The 21,280-nt window shown below is 42.7% G+C and overlaps 1 protein-coding gene across 2 annotated transcripts; it reads left to right on the forward strand.

Annotated features, from left to right (window-relative positions):
• The first annotated feature begins 276 nt into the window (after window positions 1-276).
• Window positions 277-20,904, forward strand: LOC132107378 (poly(U)-binding-splicing factor PUF60-B). Of its 2 annotated transcripts, XM_059513604.1 has the most exons (12): window positions 277-420; window positions 1,420-1,502; window positions 1,716-1,811; window positions 5,565-5,654; window positions 6,638-6,688; window positions 9,361-9,522; window positions 9,900-9,992; window positions 10,972-11,185; window positions 11,506-11,696; window positions 11,948-12,065; window positions 19,321-19,580; window positions 20,159-20,904. In XM_059513604.1, exons 3-12 carry the CDS (start codon window positions 1,731-1,733, stop codon window positions 20,456-20,458), a joined length of 1,560 nt encoding a protein of 519 aa, XP_059369587.1. In that variant the 5' UTR covers window positions 277-420; window positions 1,420-1,502; window positions 1,716-1,730; the 3' UTR covers window positions 20,459-20,904. The 2 variants fall into 2 exon arrangements, with proteins under 2 accessions (XP_059369587.1, XP_059369591.1); XM_059513608.1 differs by lacking the exon at window positions 6,638-6,688.
• Window positions 20,905-21,280: the final 376 nt, after the last annotated feature.

Consider the following 21,280-nt stretch of genomic DNA (forward strand, 5'->3'; position numbering starts at 1 on the left):
TGCTGTTGCACCAGAGAAGAAGTTTCTTTACGATCTCTGTGTTTTTTACAAGACTGGAGAGAAAGGCAGCTGAAGTGTGTTCCGCTGGTTTGAGATATAAAGCCTGCAGGGGGCGTGTCATGGCTCAAATACCTGTCTTTCTTCTACGAGAATCAAAATTTCCACATAAATAAGCAAATACGTAAATATTTCAAATGTAAAACTATTTTAAAAGGTGATTTATAAGCCTAAACAATGTACTCCTAGTGTTCGGCCTGATCCAGCGACAGTGACGTCAGCGCTAACGGCTGCTCTATAGACCACGTCATCCGAGTGATCCGGCGGAAGGCGCGTGCCGCTCGCTCCAGGTCTGATGTGTTTCTATAGTGCTGCGGAGTCCTCAGTGTGGATCACTACATGGCGGTAACGCGGAACACTGCGGTAATGATGATTACCGTACATGTTTACTTCAATATAGGACTGTTGTTTTAACATCTCAGTGGTTATAGTTAACATTGGGTGAATTTCGTCTAATTATACGTCTTACCGTTTCAATGCACCTCCAGTCGTGTGTACACGAGGCCTGCGTGAAAGCTCGTTAGCCTCTGTTCATTGCTAACCAGGCTAATGCTAGCAGCATGTTGCTGTGCGTTTTCTGGTTTATGTGGGATTTACCTAATATTAGAAAACGGCTACAGTTTGAGACGCGTGTAACTTAGATAGTAAGGTCATGAATCCTGCTCCGGCTTGCTTAAATCACTGTACTTTACAGTTTTAAGTCGGCTAGCACCGCTGCTGGTTTAATGTGCCAGCACAAGCGCGCCACTGCGTGTCTCTAACCTCTTTGTTGATATACAGCTAGTTTGAAGATGATAAAACTCCCAGTTCAGTTTAGTGTTGATATTGTGTGTACGCTTAGCCGAAAATGGCAGAAAAACCTAAACGCAAATAGAGGTTCCTGTGAGTTCGGTTATCCTGTGTTTTTTGTAAGGTTTTTAAATTAACAAATGTTTCAGTATGAATACTATTGGCTTGTGAATTAGGTTCATGATTTATTCTAATTGGACCAATTTGCACCTTGAAGAGGAAATAATCTAGTAGAAAGTTAGATTGAACACGAAGAGGGTACAGTATTTTAGCACCATGCTATTGTCAGGAAAGACAATGTACTGATGCTGGAGATATGGTTATGACCAGCAATTGCTTAAAGGCGTAGTTTCCCCTGAAATTATATCGTTACTTTTTGTTTGTTTTTACAAATCTGTGTTACTGACTTTCTCCTTGGGAACACAAAAGGAGATGGAACTTGGATGAAAGCTGTCCTTCTGCCTTTCCCCTTTTGTGTTTCATGGGAGAAAGTCAGCTATCCACAGCTTCTTGTCATTGCACTTGGACCATGGTTTTAAATTATTATGCTATGTGCATTTCCATGAACCACAGATCATTGTAAAATTGTGAGAGCATTGCCAGCAAGTCTCCAAGGCTTCACAATTCTGGTCGACATAATACGGTTCGCCTCATAGGTAAGCTACATAATCTTTCCTTAGTGTATAGTTACATGCGTTTGGTTTTGATAAATATGTATTTATTTCTTGATGTGTTTGTTTTGGGCAAGCTATAAATTGAAGATGTCAAATTCAGATGTGTGGATACTGATTTGCAGGAATTTCTGGTCTGCAAACACTTGAACATGTGCTGTCTTTTATTTTTTCATGTTCGTTGAATTGCTTTTTCAGTGAGGCAAAGGTCTGATGATGGAGAATGGACAAGGCACAGGTGCAAAGCTTGTATTACCGCCTCTTACTCCAGAGCAACAGGAGGCGCTACAAAAGGTAATAGTAAAGTTTTATAGTTTTATCTTTTCTTTTTTTGTTTTTTTTTAGACTTTCATATCTTTGTTAGAGACATAAGAGGGAAAGTAGTCAGGGTTCTTTCTTTAAAGGGGTCCTGTCATAAAAAGTCTTGATTTTGTTTTGGGGGTTTTACTAGAACACTCATGTTTGGTGGTTCGAAAAAAATGTCTGAGGCTGAGACTAAAAAACATGGACTAATTTTTCATTGTCTTGTCTGATGCACTTAACCAAGCATTCTAACCATGACCTCACCCCTCCCCACCCAACAACAATTCAAATTTCTTTAGGCGGGAGTTATTTTCAAGAAGTTAGGATCACCAACAAAAATTTAGGAGCACCCGCTGAATATTAAGGATCATCACAACTGCCATTTGAGTTGGCAACATCCTGATGATTAAAAGCTTCAACAATTGAACCTGATCCTGAATTCTTTGCCACACACTGCCCAGCATTTCTTGGTAGTAATGCATCGATCTTTCATAGCTAATTCTGTAGGGCTGTGTATTCCCAAGAATCTGGTGATATGATACGTATTGCGATACAGGGGTTGTGATACAATATGTTGCGATACATTGTGATATATTTTTAGGAAAGCCGTCATTAAGAACACCCCACTAAATGCAGACCTTAGTACTGTATTTTCCGGACTATAAGTCACACTTTTTTTTCATAGTTTGGCTGGTCCTGCGATTTATTGTCAGGTGCGACTTATTTATTAAAATTAATTTGATATGAACTATGAGAAATGAACCAAGAGAAAACATTACCGTCTACAGCCGCCAGAGGGCGCTCTATGCTGCTCAGTGCTCCTGTAGTCTACCACTGAGCAGCATAGAGCGCCCTCTCGCGGCTGTAGACGGTAATGTTTTCTCTTGGTTCTTGGTCTAAATAAATGCGACTTATAGTCCCAGTGCAACTTTTATGTTTTTTTTCCTGGTCATGACGTATTTTTGGACTGATGCGACTTATACTCAGGTGCGACTTATAGTCCGGAAAATAAGGTAATAAAAATTATTCAACCAGTACACAGTGGGATCTGCATTTGCAATAATCAGTCCCTGTAACATTCAACGTTATTGAACCACGTTTGTGTCGTACGAGTAAAGGGGGGAAAAATAAAGTGCCTGCAGGATCCTTTAGTTAAATATATAATATGTATAAAATGTTTTTTATTAAAATACCATATATATTTTTATACCCTGCTTTAAAGGTTCACAGTTTAAGTTTACAATTGTAACATAAAATGCCATAACATTTTGATTTAAACAAAATAATTACATCTGCTTAATAACAATAAAAAATAAAGTGCTTACAGGATCAATTTGTATCTATGTTCTGCGTGGAATCACAGAGACAGCGACGCGAGCACTGCCCCGACTGCACAAAACGCCCCCAAAATGAGAGAAAGCTGCAGCCACGCGGCGACTCTACTGCCTGCTGTGCCCCATGTGAGCCTCTTCACATGGGACGCGGTGGAACCGAGGCGGCTCCCATGGACGTTACCACAAAAGCCCAAATGACGGCACATTTCAGCTTTGTACATCGAAAAAAAAAAAACTGGGATAATTATTTCCTCCTCTATCACTAGCAGAAAACTATATTAACGCTATATTAATATTACTAGCGTGTCTTAATGCTAGTGTTTCCTTTCACTCAGGATTTGTTTGGAGATTAAGACCATTAGTGATCGGGATATAAACTCAAAACTAAACAACTGCCATGAATCTTGATTTATTTATTTATTTTAAATATTGATATTCCGTTTTTGAGATTGATACAGTATCGCCAAACAAAGTATTGCTATATGTGTATCTGTTTTCTTACACCCCTTGTAATCAGTGAGCTTGTTTTGCCTGCAGTATTTTCTTAACATTCTTTCTCTTAACATCCATCTTCAGTGTCTCTGCCTTCTGTTAACGGCCGTTTACAGACTTTGTAATAATTCCACACAAATGACATTTAGGAAAATTATATCAATGCAGTTTGTGCAAGTCCAGATCAGAGATCGGCTGAAATAAAACAAAAACGGGTCAGTTCTGACTCCCGAGTTAGCTCCCTGTCACGTGACATCTCCGATGTCGAAAGGATTGATGGCTAATATAACCAATCTAAAATATGCATTAAAGTTAAGAATGTAAAAATTAAGCTTGATTGGTTATGTAACCTTGGATAGAATGGTGTATCGGCTCACAGCAGGCACATACTGTGTAGTATTTTTCGAATGTGTTGCAGAGAAATGAAGACCGGTCGCACCACAACAATTATTTGCACTCGCACAAATGCTCCCAAATATATTTTGGAGTCGCACAGATTACTTTTCAGGAGTATATAATTTCAATCCCTGGTAGTGGAGAGAGGGGGGGAATGGGATCAGTACAGGTCTTGGGCTGAACACCAACCTGCATCATCTGCTCCAGTGTGTCAAGAGCATGTGTGCTAGTGCTGTGCCACAGCTCCATCTTAAAATAGATTCTTAATTAAAAGTCAAAGCCACAGGATGGATGCTTTTCCATTAGTCAGATTGTTTTTTTTTTTTTTTTACCAAACCTGACCAACCAGCAATTAGTCTCTGTGACTGTTAGAAGAGAATTAAAGCTAACTAATGCCGCATCTCTACCGAAATTACCTGGAACAATTGTACCAGGAACTATTTTCCCCCCAGACCTGTTGCTTACTGCATTTCATCTTCAGTCCAAAGTACCGTGAAGATTAGGCAAATAGTCTGGTGACGTCTGCACGCATTTCTCAATCCAAAGTGTGCATATTTCGGACTTGCATCCTCGGTAGTTTGGACTTTGTGAGTTCGACTCGGGAGTGTGAACTCCCACAGACTGGACGACGCAAGTCCGGTAAAATTCTGCTAACAGCAGCGTCCTTGATAACATCAGTCAGCTCACCTTGGCTACTGCAGTTTTCCTCACTGTATATTTACAATAAGACGAAATATATCAAATACCACTGCCTTCGATTAGTTTTAATTTAAACCTATTAATAGCCGCAGAAATGTAGTTCAAGGAAATATGTATATAGACAGCCTACATTACAATGAAACAAAATATATACATTTCCTCTATTCAATTTATCTATATGTTAAAATGTAAATAAAGACCAAAGATCACCTGTTTAACCGCTAAATAGACATCAGAGCCAGCGGCACACATAAGAAGGTCTAGCCGAGGTGAGGCTGCTCTTGGCGGATACATGATCACTGAGCTCTTGCTGATTGTGTGGAGCTGATCGTCTCTGAAAATAGGCGCTGTCTTTATAAATAAACTGCAGATTTGAGTTTTAAACGACTACATTCTTGCCTGAAATACTTTAAAACTGCATTTTATGACACGGTAACGGTGTTATTTTGAAAATGATCAGAATAAATGGTGGTAGAAATCACAATGCTGTGTGAACTCAACCAATCACCATGTTTAGCGCCCAAGTCCCACCCCCGAAAGTTCCGGACATTTGAAAAAGTACCACCTCGCCAGCTGGGACTTTCTGAGGGGCATTTTTTATTTTTTTTACCCGGAACTTTTAGTTCCTGGTTCCTGCAGTGAAAAAACACAGAGTACCAGCCCAAAGTCCCTAGTCCCTTTGTAAAGTTCCTGTGGTGGAAACTTGGCTTAATTCGCATTGTAATAAGCACTCAATTATGTAGTCCATGAATATTGGGTAAAATAGTGCCCCTATGTTGATATAAACTAAATAGCCTGTGTTAATAGCCTCTCTCTCTTTTAGGCTAAGAAGTATGCCATGGAACAGAGCATCAAGAGTGTTTTAGTGAAACAGACCATCGCTCACCAGCAGCAGCAGCTCACAAACCTGCAGGTGAGCCAACATTATGATCTGATCATTCAGAATGCTTTTGATGTGTTACAATGTAAATGTTGATTTCTTATTTGAGAGAATTTACAGAATTGAAATATTTGATTGTCAAACCAGTAGTGTGACTGAAACTACATTGTGTCATGTAAAGGTGTAGCATTTGTAATGCTGAAATGACTGACGCAAGTCTGCAAAAAAGGAACTGATCTTTCATACTTGCATATTTTTTTCCTAATATTGTGTGATAGTCTTTTAATTGTACATTAGAGATTTAAGAAAATTCAGGACATTTCAAATAATCTGTCTGTTTAAACGGATATCTGTAAGGACTAATCTGTGAGCCTTAAATTCCCATTGATAATTGCAAGCTTTTACACCTAGGTGGTCAGGGTGTCACTTTTTTTTTTTTTCTTCACACATCTCAAGTCTTGTGAAATGCTCTTTTTATTTGGTCAAATTAGCGTTAAGATTAGACTGTAACACGCCACTGGAATAACTCATTATGCATTATTTTATATGCCCTACCTCTCTGCCAGTTTGGTTGAGGTCTTTTTCTGGTATTCATGCTTGTTACTACAACGCCTAGTTTAAGTGTGTTTCTGTTTGATCAAAATCTTTAAATATAGAAATTGGACACATCATGTACTGCACTACCAAAGCAGACATCATGATGTCCGAAGAGTCAACAGCAGATACACAATCAGTGCTTAGTTTATTTCTTGACTTTGTGAACAGATGGAAAATCTGAGCAGCCTACCGTACTTTGTTGAAAGTTATGCCTGTTAGTATCTCTGTTGCTTTAATTGTGAAATGTTTCAGGTCTTCAGTCAAATTAAGTGGTGTTTTTAAGAGGTGGGCACAGTTTAAAGTTGAATTCGGAGGCATTGACCAGTCAGAAAAACTGTCTGGAATATTATGTCTGTCTGCAAAGGATAAAAGAGATATCTAACCTTTTTCAGCACTTTTCCATCTTTACTGTGTTTCAGATGGCAGCAGTGACAATGGGCTTTGGAGATCCTCTCTCATCTTTACAATCGGTCAATAGATTAACTATTATTTACCTTCTGTACGCGTTTTGGCATAATGACCGTTACCCTTCTTTAACCGCCATTGGCCTGATAACCTAGACATTTGCTGCAGCATATTTAGAAAGTAGACATGGCTTTGTTGTGAATGACGTTTGAGTTTGGTCACCCATTTTATTAAACAGGATGCAAGATGTCATAACATGAACTACCTCCATGAACTAACTGCACATTTTCAGTGTTAATGAATGCCATAGAAGAGGTTTTAAATGACAGGAACAGGATGGAGGGCTTTTAGTATGACCATTACACAGGACATTCTTCATTTACTGACAGTCTATTTCATATTTGCCATTCTGAATCATTGCATGTAGGGCTGTGACGGTGGCAGATTTTTAACACCGCGGTAGTCATGGACCAACAACCGCCGGTGGCACGGTGTTTGAAAACAAAAACCTAAATAATAATAAATAAATAAATATATAACATTAGTGTCAAAATTTGCTCGTTAACTAAGGCGATCATGTTTTTCCAGTTTAACGTAGGGGCAGGGATGGCCATTCACTGCGAAATAAACTAATATGCAAGCAGTGTCGTGGTCAGTTAATTCATGGAATTACCAAAAAAGGGTGATTAAAGCTGACTTAAACTGCATGCATGTAATATATTTTATATATATTATATACAGGATATATTTATATGTGAGCACGTCTAGAAATCACTCATCTAACACATCCTATTTAACTCGTCAGTTCGTGTTTATTTGAGCACTTCTGTCAGTGAACGCTGCCTGCAAAACACTAAAATAAATATCAAAGAAATAATGTTTATTTAGGCTACAAGAAAGTAGCCTAAATAAGAAAGTTAAATACACCGTCTAACGGACGCGAGCGACGCAGTGCGACAAAATACTCATTATAATCAGTGATGCTACACTGGATGCAGCACAACACGACATGATAAATCCCCGTCCGGTCTGTGATGTAGGCTACTGACACGGAGTTCAAATGTCCTGTATAAACACTAGACAGACTAAACCTGTCGCAACGCGGTTGTGTTGCGTCCGGTTTACTTTTCCGCCACCAAGCAAGCTCAGTAGCTAACTCCTCATCTGCACGCGCTCTCTTTGAAATAGGAATCCGTTGGCATATTTCTTGTTACCATCTTTTATTTATCGCTGTCTCGTTTGTATTTGGCCAGTTTGGCGAAAGCCTCACCAAACCTGACCAGCCAGCGTTTGCGATCACGAGAACTTGTGCAAACTCTGATGGGTGACATGAATGCAGATGACTCCAGATCGGTGATGCGGTATTTGCTTTCCCAACAAGATCCATCGCCCAACACTAAACTAATTTGCTGTATTTTCCTGCGCTCAAATCTTCCAATCTAAAGGAAACGCTGTGTTTGAGGTAATTTGTTAATTACCATAGACTTAGAATTTGCAACTATTACAGTTATTACACTTATATACAAAACTTTGTATTATGCTTGCTATAGAGTTTGTGACGTCACGTGCACTACCGGTAGCAACCGACCACCGCGGTGACACGGTTGTCATGGCAACCGTCACAGCCCTAATTGCATGGACACCTGTGTGCCCCCTCATTTCACTGCTCATTGATTGAAGTTTATTTTTCTACCTGAAGCTCCATTTGTCTCAAGAAATCTTGTGGGCATTGTGTGTTGTGAATGGAGTGGATGATCCATTTCTCCTTTGTGAATATGCTGTGTTGTTTAAATGTCATCTTTGTCTGCTGTAAAAGAGGGTTAGCGGTCACTACGACAATCCAAATTGAATCTGCCTAAACTTTAAACCTTGTGTGTAATCGTATACTTTCGTCATGTGGCTGACATGCAATCCAAAACTTGAATGATAAGTAATAATTAAACTATGATAAATGTGTTGTTTGGTTGGACTTAAAATTGTAAATTGAATATATTTGTGCTGATTCTCCTTCAACAGTGATCTGATATGTAAGTCCAAAAGCTCACCTCATGAAAAGAGAACTGATTTCACCTCAGCTCATTATCCAGGGTATTTAGTTGTGCTAAGGGTTTGCTTTCACATGTTAACTATTTAGGCTATCAGTATTCTTTGACAGAATTCAGTCAGTTATAACTCTACGGCCCAGTTTCACAGACGGGGCTTAGCTTAAGCCAGGACTAGGCCTTACTTAAATTAAGATATTTAAGCAGCTTTTATTAAAATGCCTTAGAAGGAAATGTTACATATGTGCATCTTGAAACAGAACAATGGAACTGACATTTTAAGATAAGTCAGATCAAGATAATTTCAGTTGCGACCGCTTAAACATGCATTTTAGTCTGGGACTAGCCTTAAGCCATGTCTGTGAAACTGGGGGTACACGTTTTAGTCTGCAAGCACTCGCACTAATTTAGGAACATGCAAGCAGCACTCTCAAAATGGTCAGGGCTGTGCCACATGTTCCTAATTTACGTTGCTGTGCTTGTCGTTAATGGTAAGTGATGTAAATAATGACTAAGTATAGAGGACCAAAAGAAGTGGGAAGTAGTACTAAAACAGAAGCTAAAAAAAAAAAATGAATACCTTGCTATATTTGATCTCATTGTCTTTGGTGCTTTGTGTTTTTTTTTTTTACCCCCTTCATTTTCTTGTTCAGTGGCTAAACTCTATTGTTGTCTCTTCTTTTCATGACCACCAGGTGGCCGCACAGAGGCAGCGAGCTCTGGCCATCATGTGCCGTGTGTATGTGGGCTCCATTTATTATGAGCTGGGGGAAGATACCATACGGCAGGCCTTCGCCCCCTTTGGTCCCATTAAGAGCATTGATATGTCTTGGGACTCTGTCACCATGAAACACAAGGTATGCTATGAGCCAGGTCTGAGTCATATTTCTGTCCAAAGTTTTTCAAATGAATTTTATGCTCCTTAAGATGTAAGTCTTCGGTGTCCTCAGAATGTGCTTGTGAAGTTTCAGTTTGAAATACCACACAGATAATTGATTATACCAGGCTGTATAATGCCCCTTTTTGGCTAGAAGCATAAACATTGAGGTTTTGTGTGTGTCTCCTACAACAACAACCAACAAAACATCATTTTTGATTATCATCTCTAAAGCTCTTTTTTTTTTTTTTTTTTTTTTTTTTTTTTTTTTGAACACGCACAAAGCGGGATTTGTAGAAAATGTATATAAAAATAGGAAGCATGTAAACCTTGTACACATTGATAACTTTGTCTCAGGGCTTTGCCTTTGTGGAGTATGAGATTCCTGAAGCAGCTCAGCTGGCTTTGGAGCAGATGAACTCTGTTATGCTGGGTGGAAGGAACATTAAGGTGGGTTAAAAACAGCACAATCATTCTCAAACTCCCTTTTTAACAGCTCACTGACAGTGAGTTGTTTTTTCTGTTTTGTTGCTTTTGTGTGTGCATGACTCAGAGAAGCTGTCAGCAGACTTAATCTAGGTCTGCCAGTATCTGTGTTGTGTGTGTGTGTTACCTGTGTAAGTCCTCTTGTCTTTGTGTCCTCTAACCTGAATGTGAGTGTATGCAATGCCATGCTTCCACACTGTCATACTGTTTGTTTTCGGAGCTCCGTTTCTCTAGGAGCTGCAGAGGGAGCGTTTGTTTGAGGCCGGCTCTTCTCTGTCCGGGATGTGCTGATGATGGGCTGCGCCTGGCTGGTGTTTGCCTGGCCGCCCCACCTGCAGCACAGATACCACCAATCCAAAAAACTGTTTTTTTTTGTTGTTGTTGTTTTTACAATCACAGACAGACATATTAGTCAACTTTTTTTTTTTTTTTGTTCTCGAACACATCCATGCTCTCACAGTGACCAGTACAATGGCTATAGGCTAGAATTAGCTAATATTAAAGTACTGTCATGAATACATTTTTCACTTATGTTTAGATTTTATTGTGGCATGAGATTGTAAAGACTTATATATTCGAAACCTTGGGTTTCTATCAAGCGCAAGGTCGGGGGTTCGATTCCCCGGGAACACATAAGTAAAAATTGATAGCCTGAATGCACTTTGGATAAAAGCGTCTGCTAAATGCATTAATTTAATTTAATTTCAGAACATTTTACTTGTATGCAAATAGCTATCTTGGAGAAAAGGTCTTTTGATAAGTTTATTAGTTAAAGGGCTGAGCTGCAGTATATTTGATCTTTTACTGTACTTGAGTCTCTTTGCAGACTGGTTCAGGTTTTTTTTTTTTTTTTTTAATCACTAAGCATTTACATACACTAGCACACACTCATTCCTTCAAACACTTACACTTAGTGGCCCCTGTGCTGGTATGTGTACTGTAGGTGGGGCGGCCAAGTAACATTGGACAGGCGCAGCCTATCATCGACCAACTGGCAGAGGAGGCACGTGCCTACAACCGAATCTATGTTGCCTGTATCCACCCTGATCTATCTGACGACGACATTAAGAGCGTCTTTGAGGCCTTCGGAAAGATTAAAAGTTGTATGCTGGCACGGGAACCCACCACAGGAAAGCACAAGGGCTATGGATTTATTGGTGAGCCGTCTAGAAAGCACTGTAAACCCTATGGAGAATGAGTCCTTGCTGTATGTTGTACTTTTGTGCAACTGACGATTCGTTTCAAGAGTTCCAGCATCATTTGTTAATGAGATGTCTTTCCAGATCCAGATATTTAAAGTGAAGTTCACTGAGTTGTGCCATGCTTTTTACTTATAGACATGGCAAGTTGAAGTATGCAAGAGTAATGCAAGAATCAAATGTGTAAACAGATTCCTAAAGCTTCCAGAAATGTAAGATATGAAAACTTATTGTAAGCCTAGATTGAGGAACCGTTTTCTCCATTTCACCATGGGTAGAATATGAAAAGCCTCAGTCATCGCTGGATGCCGTCTCGTCTATGAACCTGTTTGACCTTGGAGGTCAGTATTTAAGAGTGGGGAAGGCTGTTACTCCTCCCATACCTCTGTTGACACCTACAACCCCTGGAGGTCTGCCTCCTGCTGCAGCTGTGGCGGCTGCTGCTGCGACGGCCAGGATCACTGCCCAGGTGAGAATTAAACCTTAGATCAAGCTGAACACTAGTTTAATACTATTATAGGAAAAAAATGGTATATCTGAGATTTGGTAGTTTTCAGAGAAATTGTTGTTGAGGTGCTGATGCAATAACAGCTGTGTTATGCATATGTTGTCATAATGGTGTCAGTTTGTTTACCAGACGAGGATTTGAAATCAGGGATTTCACATTGACATGGAAGCTGGAATTTCACATTTTGTCACGTTGTTTTGATGCTGTTGCAGGAGGCTGTTGTTGGAGCAACAGTGCTGGGTTCTCTCGCTTCACCAGCACACATTCTCAGTCAGCAAATGGGACTTCCACAGGCCGTACTGGCTGCCCAGGCCCCTGGCATCATCACAGGTCTGCAAAAATCACTGAACACATCTTTGAAGCTCAATGCAGTTTGAATTGAAATCTTAAACGCCTGAGAGCCTGTGCACATCAAGATGATTGTTTAGTGTGAATAACATTTTACACAACATTTATTTGAGCGAACAGCAGTTAATGCATCTGTTCAGACCAGCTTAAATATTCTTGGGCCATCAATTAGGGATGCACCTATAACATTTTTGCAGAACTAGGCCGATATAGAGACTTTATTGGTACTTACTGGTACGGAGTACCAATACCTGTATTTTCACATCATTTGTGATTTTAAAAATACTGGCTAAATAAATCAAAATAATCTTTGTTGTCTTAATTTAACAAATAGATATTTCCATCAATTATTTTCACAATTATGCCCATTAACATGTATTCTACAAAGTTTTGTTACTTTCACTGTTCATATGATACTTCATCTTTAATTTAGAGCTGCTCTATTGCCATGGCTCAGTACTGTAATACCAAACCATTTTCTTGTAGTAATTAATCACTTGACACCAAAATTAATATCACAGTATTTTTCAAAATTATACCGATTTCACGGTATATGACGGTATTTATAAAATAATTTTCTGTGCATGAGCGGGTGTAAACCACATTTTCTACTGATTGAGAGAGGAAATAGGCTTCTGCAGTATATTGACTTGGAAAGCCCTATTTTACTGTCATGGGAGAATATTGTAAAAAAAATTCCACCCTAAATAGTGACAACACAACCCATTTATAAATGTTAACCTCATTATCGCGACATAGTCTGATCTGACATGCATGTACAGTAGTGAAGTGTGTGAAGTGACATTCAGCCAAGTATGGTGACCCATACTCAGAATTCATGCTCTGCATTTAACCCATCCAAAGTGCACACACACTCCGTGAACACACACCCAGAGCAGTGGGCAGCCATTAATGCTGCGGCGCCCAGGGAGCAGTTGGGGGTTAGGTGCCTTGCTCAAGGGCACCTCAGTCGTGGTATTGCCGGCCCGAGACTCGAACCCACAACCTTAGGGTTAGGAGACATACACTCTAACTACTAGGTAGTGTTTTGATGGCGGTGTGGTAGTGTTTGATGGCGGTGCGGTAGTGTTTTGATGGCGGTGTGTTTGATGGCGGGGTGTGGTATTGTTTTGATGGCGGTGTGGTAGTGTTTTGAAGGCGGTGTGTTTGATGGGGTGCGGTAGCGTTTTGATGCAGTGCGGTAGTATTTTGATAGCGGTGCGGTAGTGTTTTGATGGCGGTGCGGTAGTGTTTTGATGACTGTGTGTTTGATGGCGTTCCGGTAGTGTTTTGATCGCGGTGTGGTAGTGTTTTGAATGCGTTGTCCGGTCTGATTCTCCCGGCACAGTGTTGTCTCTCTAGGTGTCGGTTCTGAGAGGTGAGCAACAGAGAAGCATCACTTTCAGCTGAGCCGTACAAAACATACAAAAAAGTAATATAGCCAAAACCACCGCATAGCCGCTCAACATGCATCGACTTCAGTAGATGCATGTTGAGCGGCTATGCGGTGGTTTTGGCTATATTACTTTTTTGTCTAGTGCAGATGCACTGCCTGTGTCTGAGTAACAGGAAAAGGAAGAAAAATGCAGACAAAAAAAGGGCATAATATTAACAGGCAAACTATGCTCATATTTATAATTTCAAACAGTCAGTATGCAACAGGTGCTTGGAAACGCTGTTTTGTACGGCTCAGCTGAAAGTGATGCTTCTCTGTTGCTCACCTCTCAGAACCGACACCTAGAGAGACAACACTGTGCCGGGAGAATCAGACCGGACAACGCATTCAAAACACTACCACACCGCGATCAAAACACTACCGGAACGCCATCAAACACACAGTCATCAAAACACTACCGCACCGCCATCAAAACACTACCGCACCGCTATCAAAATACTACCGTACTGCATCAAAACGCTACCGCACCCCATCAAACACACCGCCTTCAAAACACTACCACACCGCCATCAACCACACCGCCATCAAAACACTACCACACCCCGCCATCAAAACACTACCGCACCGCCATCAAAACGTCATCAAAACACTACCGCACCGCCATCAAACACTACCACACCGCCATCAAAACACTACCACACCGCCATCAACCACACCACCATCAAAACACTACCACACCGCCATCAAACACACTGCCAACAAAACACTACCACACCGCCAACAACCACACCGCCATCAAAACGCTACCGCACCCCATCAAACACACCGCCATCAAAACGCTACCGCACCCCATCAAACACACCGCCATCAAAACGCTACCGTACCGCCATCAAAACACTACTGCACCGCCATCAAAACACTACCGCACCGCCATCAAAATACTACCGTACTGCATCAAAACGCTACCGCACCCCATCAAACACACCGCCTTCAAAACACTACCACACCGCCATCAACCACACCGCCATCAAAACAATACCACACCCCGCCATCAAACACACCGCCATCAAAACACTACCGCACCGCCATCAAAATGTCATCAAAACACTACCGCACCGCCATCAAACACTACCACACCGCCATCAACCACACCGCCATCAAAACACTACCACACCGCCATCAACCACACCACCATCAAAACACTACCACACCGCCATCAAACACACCGCCAACAAAACACTACCACACCGCCAACAACCACACCGCCATCAAAACGCTACCGCACCCCATCAAACACACCGCCATCAAAACGCTACCGCACCCCATCAAACACACCGCCATCAAAACGCTACCGTACCGCCATCAAAACACTACTGCACCGCCATCAAAACACTACCGCACCGCCATCAAACACACTGCCATCAAAATGCTACCGCACCCCATCAAACACACCGCCATCAAAACACTACCACACCGCCATCAAACACACCGCCATTAAAACACTACCACACCGCCATCAAAACAATACCGCACCGCCATCAAAACGCTACCACACCGCCATCAAACACACCGCCATCAAAACGCTACCGCACCCATCAAACACACCGCCATCAAAACACTACCACACCGCCATCAAACACACCGCCATCAAAACACTACCACACCGCCATCAAAACACACCGCCATCAAAACACCACACCGCCATCAAAACACAGCACCATCAAAAGACTACCACGCCGCCATCAAAACAATACTGCACCGCCATCAAAACACTACCGCACCGCCATCAACCGCACCGCCATCAAAACACTTCCACACCGCCATCAAACGCACCGCCATCAAAACACTACCACACCACCGCCAACAATACCGCACCGCCATCAACCACACCGCCATCAAAACACTACCACACCGCCAACAATACCGCACCGCCATCAAACACACCGCCATCAAAACACTACCGCACCGCCATCAAAACGCTACCGCACCCCATCAAACACCGCCATCAAAACACTACCACACCGCCATCAAAACAATACCGCACCGCCATCAAAACGCTACCACACCCCATCAAACACACCACCATCAAAACACTACCACACCGCCATCAAAACACTACCACACCGCCATCAAAACACTACCACACCGCCATCAAAACACTACCACACCGCCATCAAAACACTACCAACACCGCCATCAAAACACTACCACACTGCCATCAAACACGCCACCATCAAAACACTACCACACCGCGATCAAACACACCACCATCAAAACACTACCACACCGCGATCAAACACACCACCATCAAAACAATACCGCACCGCCATCAAATACACCGCCATCAAAACACTACCACACCGCCATCAAAACACTACCACACCGCCATCAAAACAATACCGCACCGCCATCAAAACACTACCGCACCGCCATCAAACACACCGCCATCAAAACACTACCACACCGCCATCAACCACACCGCCATCAAAACACTACCACACCGCCATCAAACACACCGCCAACAAAACACTATCGCACCGCCATCAAACACACCGCCAACAAAACACTATCGCACCGCCATCAAACACACCGCCAACAAAACACTATCGCACTGCCATCAACCACACCGCCATCAAAACGCTACCGCACCCCATCAAACACACCACCATCAAAACGCTACCGCACCCCATCAAACACACCGCCATCAAAACACTACCACACTGCCATCAAAACACTATCGCACACTGCATCAAAACGCTACCGCACCCCATCAAACACACCGCCTTCAAAACACTACCACACCGCCATCAAAACAATACCACACCCCGCCATCAAACACACCGCCATCAAAACACTACCGCACCGCCATCAAAACGTCATCAAAACACTACCGCACCGCCATCAAACACTACCACACCGCCATCAACCACACCGCCATCAAAACACTACCACACCGCCATCAACCACACCACCATCAAAACACTACCACACCGCCATCAAACACACCGCCAACAAAACGCTACCGCACCCCATCAAACACACCGCCATCAAAACACTACCACACCGCCATCAACCACACCGCCATTAAAACACTACCACACCGCCATTAAAACACTACCACACCGCCATCAAAACAATAACGCACCGCCATCAAAACGCTACCACACCGCCATCAAACACACCGCCATCAAAACGCTACCGCACCCCATCAAACACACCGCCATCAAAACGCTACCGCACCCCATCAAACACACCGCCATCAAAACGCTACCGCACCCCATCAAACACACCGCCATCAAAACACTACCACACCGCCTTCACACCGCCATCAAAACACTACCACACCGCCATCAAACACACCGCCATCAAAACAATACTGCACCGCCATCAAAACAATACTGCACCGCCATCAAAACAATACTGCACCGCCATCAAAACACTACCGCACCGCCATCAAAACACAACCGCACCGCCATCAAAACACTACCGCACCGCCATCAAAACACAACCGCACCGCCATCAAAACACTACCGCACCGCCATCAAAACAAAACTGCACCGCCATCAAAACACTACCACACCGCCATCAACCGCACCGCCATCAAAACACTACCACACCGCCATCAACCGCACCGCCATCAAAACACTACCACACCGCCATCAACCGCACCGCCATCAAAACACTACCACACCGCCATCAACCGCACCGCCATCAAAACACTACCACACCGCCATCAAACGCACCGCCATCAAAACACTACCACACTGCCATCAACCACACCGCCATCAAAACACTACCACACTGCCATCAACCACACCGCCATCAAAACACTACCACACCGCCAACAATACCGCACCGCCATCAACCACACCGCCATCAAAACGCTACCACACCGCCATCAAAACACTACCACACCGCCATCAACACGCTACCGCACCCCATCAAACACACCGCCATCAAAACACTACCACACCGCCATCAAAAACCTACCACACCGCCATCAACCACACCGCCATCAAAACAATACCGCACCGCCATCAACCACACTGCCATCAAAACACTACCACACCGCGATCAAAACACTACCAACACCGCCATCAAACACACCGCCATCAAAACACTACCACACTGCCATCAACCACACCGCCATCAAAACACTACCACACCGCCATCAAAAACCTACCACACCGCCATCAACCACACCGCCATCAAAACAATACCGCACCGCCATCAACCACACCGCCATCAAAACACTACCACACCGCCATCAAACACACCGCCATCAAAACACTATCACACTGCCATCAACCTCACCGCCATCAAAACACTACCACACTGCCATCAACCACACCGCCATCAAAACACTACCACACCGCCAACAATACCGCACCGCCATCAACCACACCGCCATCAAAACACTACCACACCGCCATCAACACGCTACCGCACCCCATCAAACACACCGCCATCAAAACACTACCACACCGCCATCAAAAACCTACCACACCGCCATCAACCACACCGCCATCAAAACAATACCGCACCGCCATCAACCACACCGCCATCAAAACACTACCACACTGCCATCAAACACACCACCATCAAAACACTACCACACCGCCATCAAACACACCACCATCAAAACAATACCGCACTGCCATCAAACACACCGCCATCAAAACACTACCACACCGCCATCAAACACACCACCATCAAAACAATACCGCACCGCCATCAAACACACCACCATCAAAACAATACCGCACCGCCATCAAATACACCGCCATCAAAACACTACCACACCGCCATCAAAAGCCTACCACACCGCTATCAACCACACCGCCATCAAAACACTACCACACCGCCATCAAAAGCCTACCACACCGCTATCAACCACACCGCCATCAAAACACTACCACACCACCATCAAAAGCCTACCACACCGCTATCAACCACACCGCCATCAAAACACTACCACACCGCCATCAAAACAACACCGCACCGCCATCAAAACACTACCACACTGCCATCAACCACACCGCCATCAAAACACTACCAGACCGCCATCAAACACACCGCCATCAAAACACTACCACACCACCATCAAAACAATACCGCACCGCCATCAACCACACTGCCATCAAACACACCACCATCAAAACACTACCACACCGCCATCAAAACAATACCGCACCACCATCAAAACACTACCACACCGCCATCAACCACACCGCCATCAAAACACTACAACACCGCCATCAAAACAATACCGCACCGCCATCAACCACACCGCCATCAAACACACCACCATCAAAACAATACCGCACCGCCATCACACCACCATCAAAACAATACCGCACCGCCATCAAAACACTACCGCACCGCCATCAAAACGCTACCGCACCCCATCAAACACCGCCATCAAAACAATACCGCACCGCCATCAAAACGCTACCACACCCCATCAAACACACCACCATCAAAACACTACCACACCGCCATCAAAAACCTTCCACACCGCCATCAAAACACTCCCCACCGCCATCAAAACACTACCAAACCGCCATCAAAACAATACTGCACCGCCATCAAAACACTACCACACCGCCATCAACCACACCGCCATCAAAACACCACCGCACCGCCATCAAAGACACTGCCATCAAAACACTACCACACGCCATCAAAATACTACCGCACTACTTTCAGAATCAGGAAAATCTAGCTGGTTAAAGCCATCATAAAAATTAAAAGTTTGTTGAAGAATAGTGTTCTGTAAAATGAAAAAATTTACAAATGTTTTCTGAATAACTCGTATCTCTTCTATTATCCGTTTGATAGGTGTGACACCTGCTCGCCCCACTCTCCCTGTAGTCCCTCAGGTTGGTTTGGTCAACCCAGTACTAGCATCCCCACCCGTCACATCTGCGTCTGCAGGAACACCAACATCTGCAGCACAAACGCATACAGCGGTCAAGAGAGAGGAAGACCGCAGGCGGACTGAGGATCAGAGTGCACCAGTCGGAAATGGACAGGACAGTGAACTGGAGCAGCTAAGCGTCAGTGCAAGTGGAGGAAAACAAACAGTCATGCAGTCGAAGGTTAGACCGCATTACCTTGTTTGGATGTTAAAGATTAGAGACACAATTGCAAATTGTTCAAAGTCCTAAGAGTAAGTTAAGAACAATAATTTAAAAAAAGGACCTAGGAGTTTCATATATCTAATTTTTGACAAATGTCAGGAAACATTAAATGAACAAATCAAGTTTCTGCAAAGAAGCCAAGTTCAGAAATGTTATTAAAGACTATTAAATTAGTCACCCAAAACTGTAATCCTTATTTTATCACCCTAATGTTGTTCCAAACCTGTAGGAATTCATTGCTCCTGTTGAACACAAAAGGTATTTTGAATAATGTTGGTAACCTAATAGTTTCTGGTCGTCATTGGCTTCCATAGTATTTTGTTCCTCATACTGTGGAAGTCAATAGGGACCTTCAGCTGTTTGGTTACTAACATTCTTAAAAATCTTTCGAGTTCAACAAAAAAAAAAAAAACTTGTACATATTTGGAACAACTTAAGGGTGAATAAATTGACAATTAAAATTTTTCAATCAACTATCCCTGTAATATATCATGTCAGTTTACCCCATTTTTCTGCCTCTTTTTGCCCATGTGCAGTCAACAATTATGGTGCTGCGCAATATGGTGGGCCCAGAAGACATTGACGATGACCTGGAAGGTGAAGTGATGGAGGAATGTGGGAAGTATGGTGCTGTTAATCGGGTTATCATATACCAGGAACGACAGGGTGAGGATGACGATGCTGAGATAATAGTGAAGATCTTTGTGGAGTTCTCTGATGCTGATGAAATGAACAAGGCCATCCAGGCTCTCAACAACCGCTGGTTTGCAGGTCGCAAAGTTGTGGCCGAGTTTTATGATCAAGAGCGTTTTAATAACAGTGACCTCTCCGCATAAGACTGTCCTGAAATGGCCACTGGTCTTGTCATTTGGCACTCAAACTCACTCAGCTTTCATCACTGCTGCTTGAGATCCGGGCCTCTTTGAAACTTGTAATTATTTTTTTATTGATGTTGCTCGTAATAATATTATTGGAAAAATCCCAATGGTGGGATTTTAGTTTAGGACAAAGAAAACATCCTCCTCATACATTTACTTTGTCACCTACTGTGAAAGATTTACTTTTCTTCTTTTTTTCCTTTTTTTTTTTTTTAAACAGTCATTATTATTTGCAGGGTTTTGTTTTGTAATTTTGAAGAAAAATAAATACATTTTCACCTTTCCCATCCTACTTTTTTACAAATGGCAACTTTTTCTCCACTGACATTGTGTTCAGACCCTAAACATTGTGTTGGTGACATTGGTTCTGGCTTTACCAAAACAATAAATTTCTCTAACATGCAGTGTTGTCCGAGTCTTTAATATGGATGGTTGGATGAGTCTTAAGGCACTTCCCTGATGTATGTCATACAGACACCATTATACACACAATAGAACATAAAAGTTTAACTAGAGATAACTGCTGGTGATTTCATAGCAGGAAATGTTTGGAGTTTAGCATTTACTGCACAAAATTAGCATTTGCCTTTTTGTGTACTAATTATGAAATTAAAACCAAGTAAACAGATACTATGTAGATTATCACTTATCAAACTAAGTATTAACTTTTTGACCAAGGGTTGAAACATGCTAAAGTGCATGTTGTTAGCATGTTAATGCTTATTAAAAACCCTGTATGCTTTTGTGTTAAGTGGGGATATTTCTCATCCCTGGGTGTTT

Source organism: Carassius carassius, chromosome 2, assembly GCF_963082965.1.
Source record: "Carassius carassius chromosome 2, fCarCar2.1, whole genome shotgun sequence".
NCBI classification, from domain to species: Eukaryota; Metazoa; Chordata; class Actinopteri; order Cypriniformes; family Cyprinidae; genus Carassius; species Carassius carassius.

What these genes read in the sequence shown, in the direction of transcription:
- LOC132107378 (XM_059513604.1), top strand. Translation starts at nt 1,731, where the DNA reads ATGATGGAGAATGGACAAGGCACAGGTGCAAAGCTTGTATTACCGCCT. An exon ending in CTGTCACCATGAAACACAAG is followed by an intron (nt 9,523 to 9,899) that starts GTATGCTATGAG and finishes ACTTTGTCTCAG; the next exon opens with GGCTTTGCCTTTGTGGAGTA. An exon ending in GGCCCCTGGCATCATCACAG is followed by an intron (nt 12,066 to 19,320) that starts GTCTGCAAAAAT and finishes TCCGTTTGATAG; the next exon opens with GTGTGACACCTGCTCGCCCC.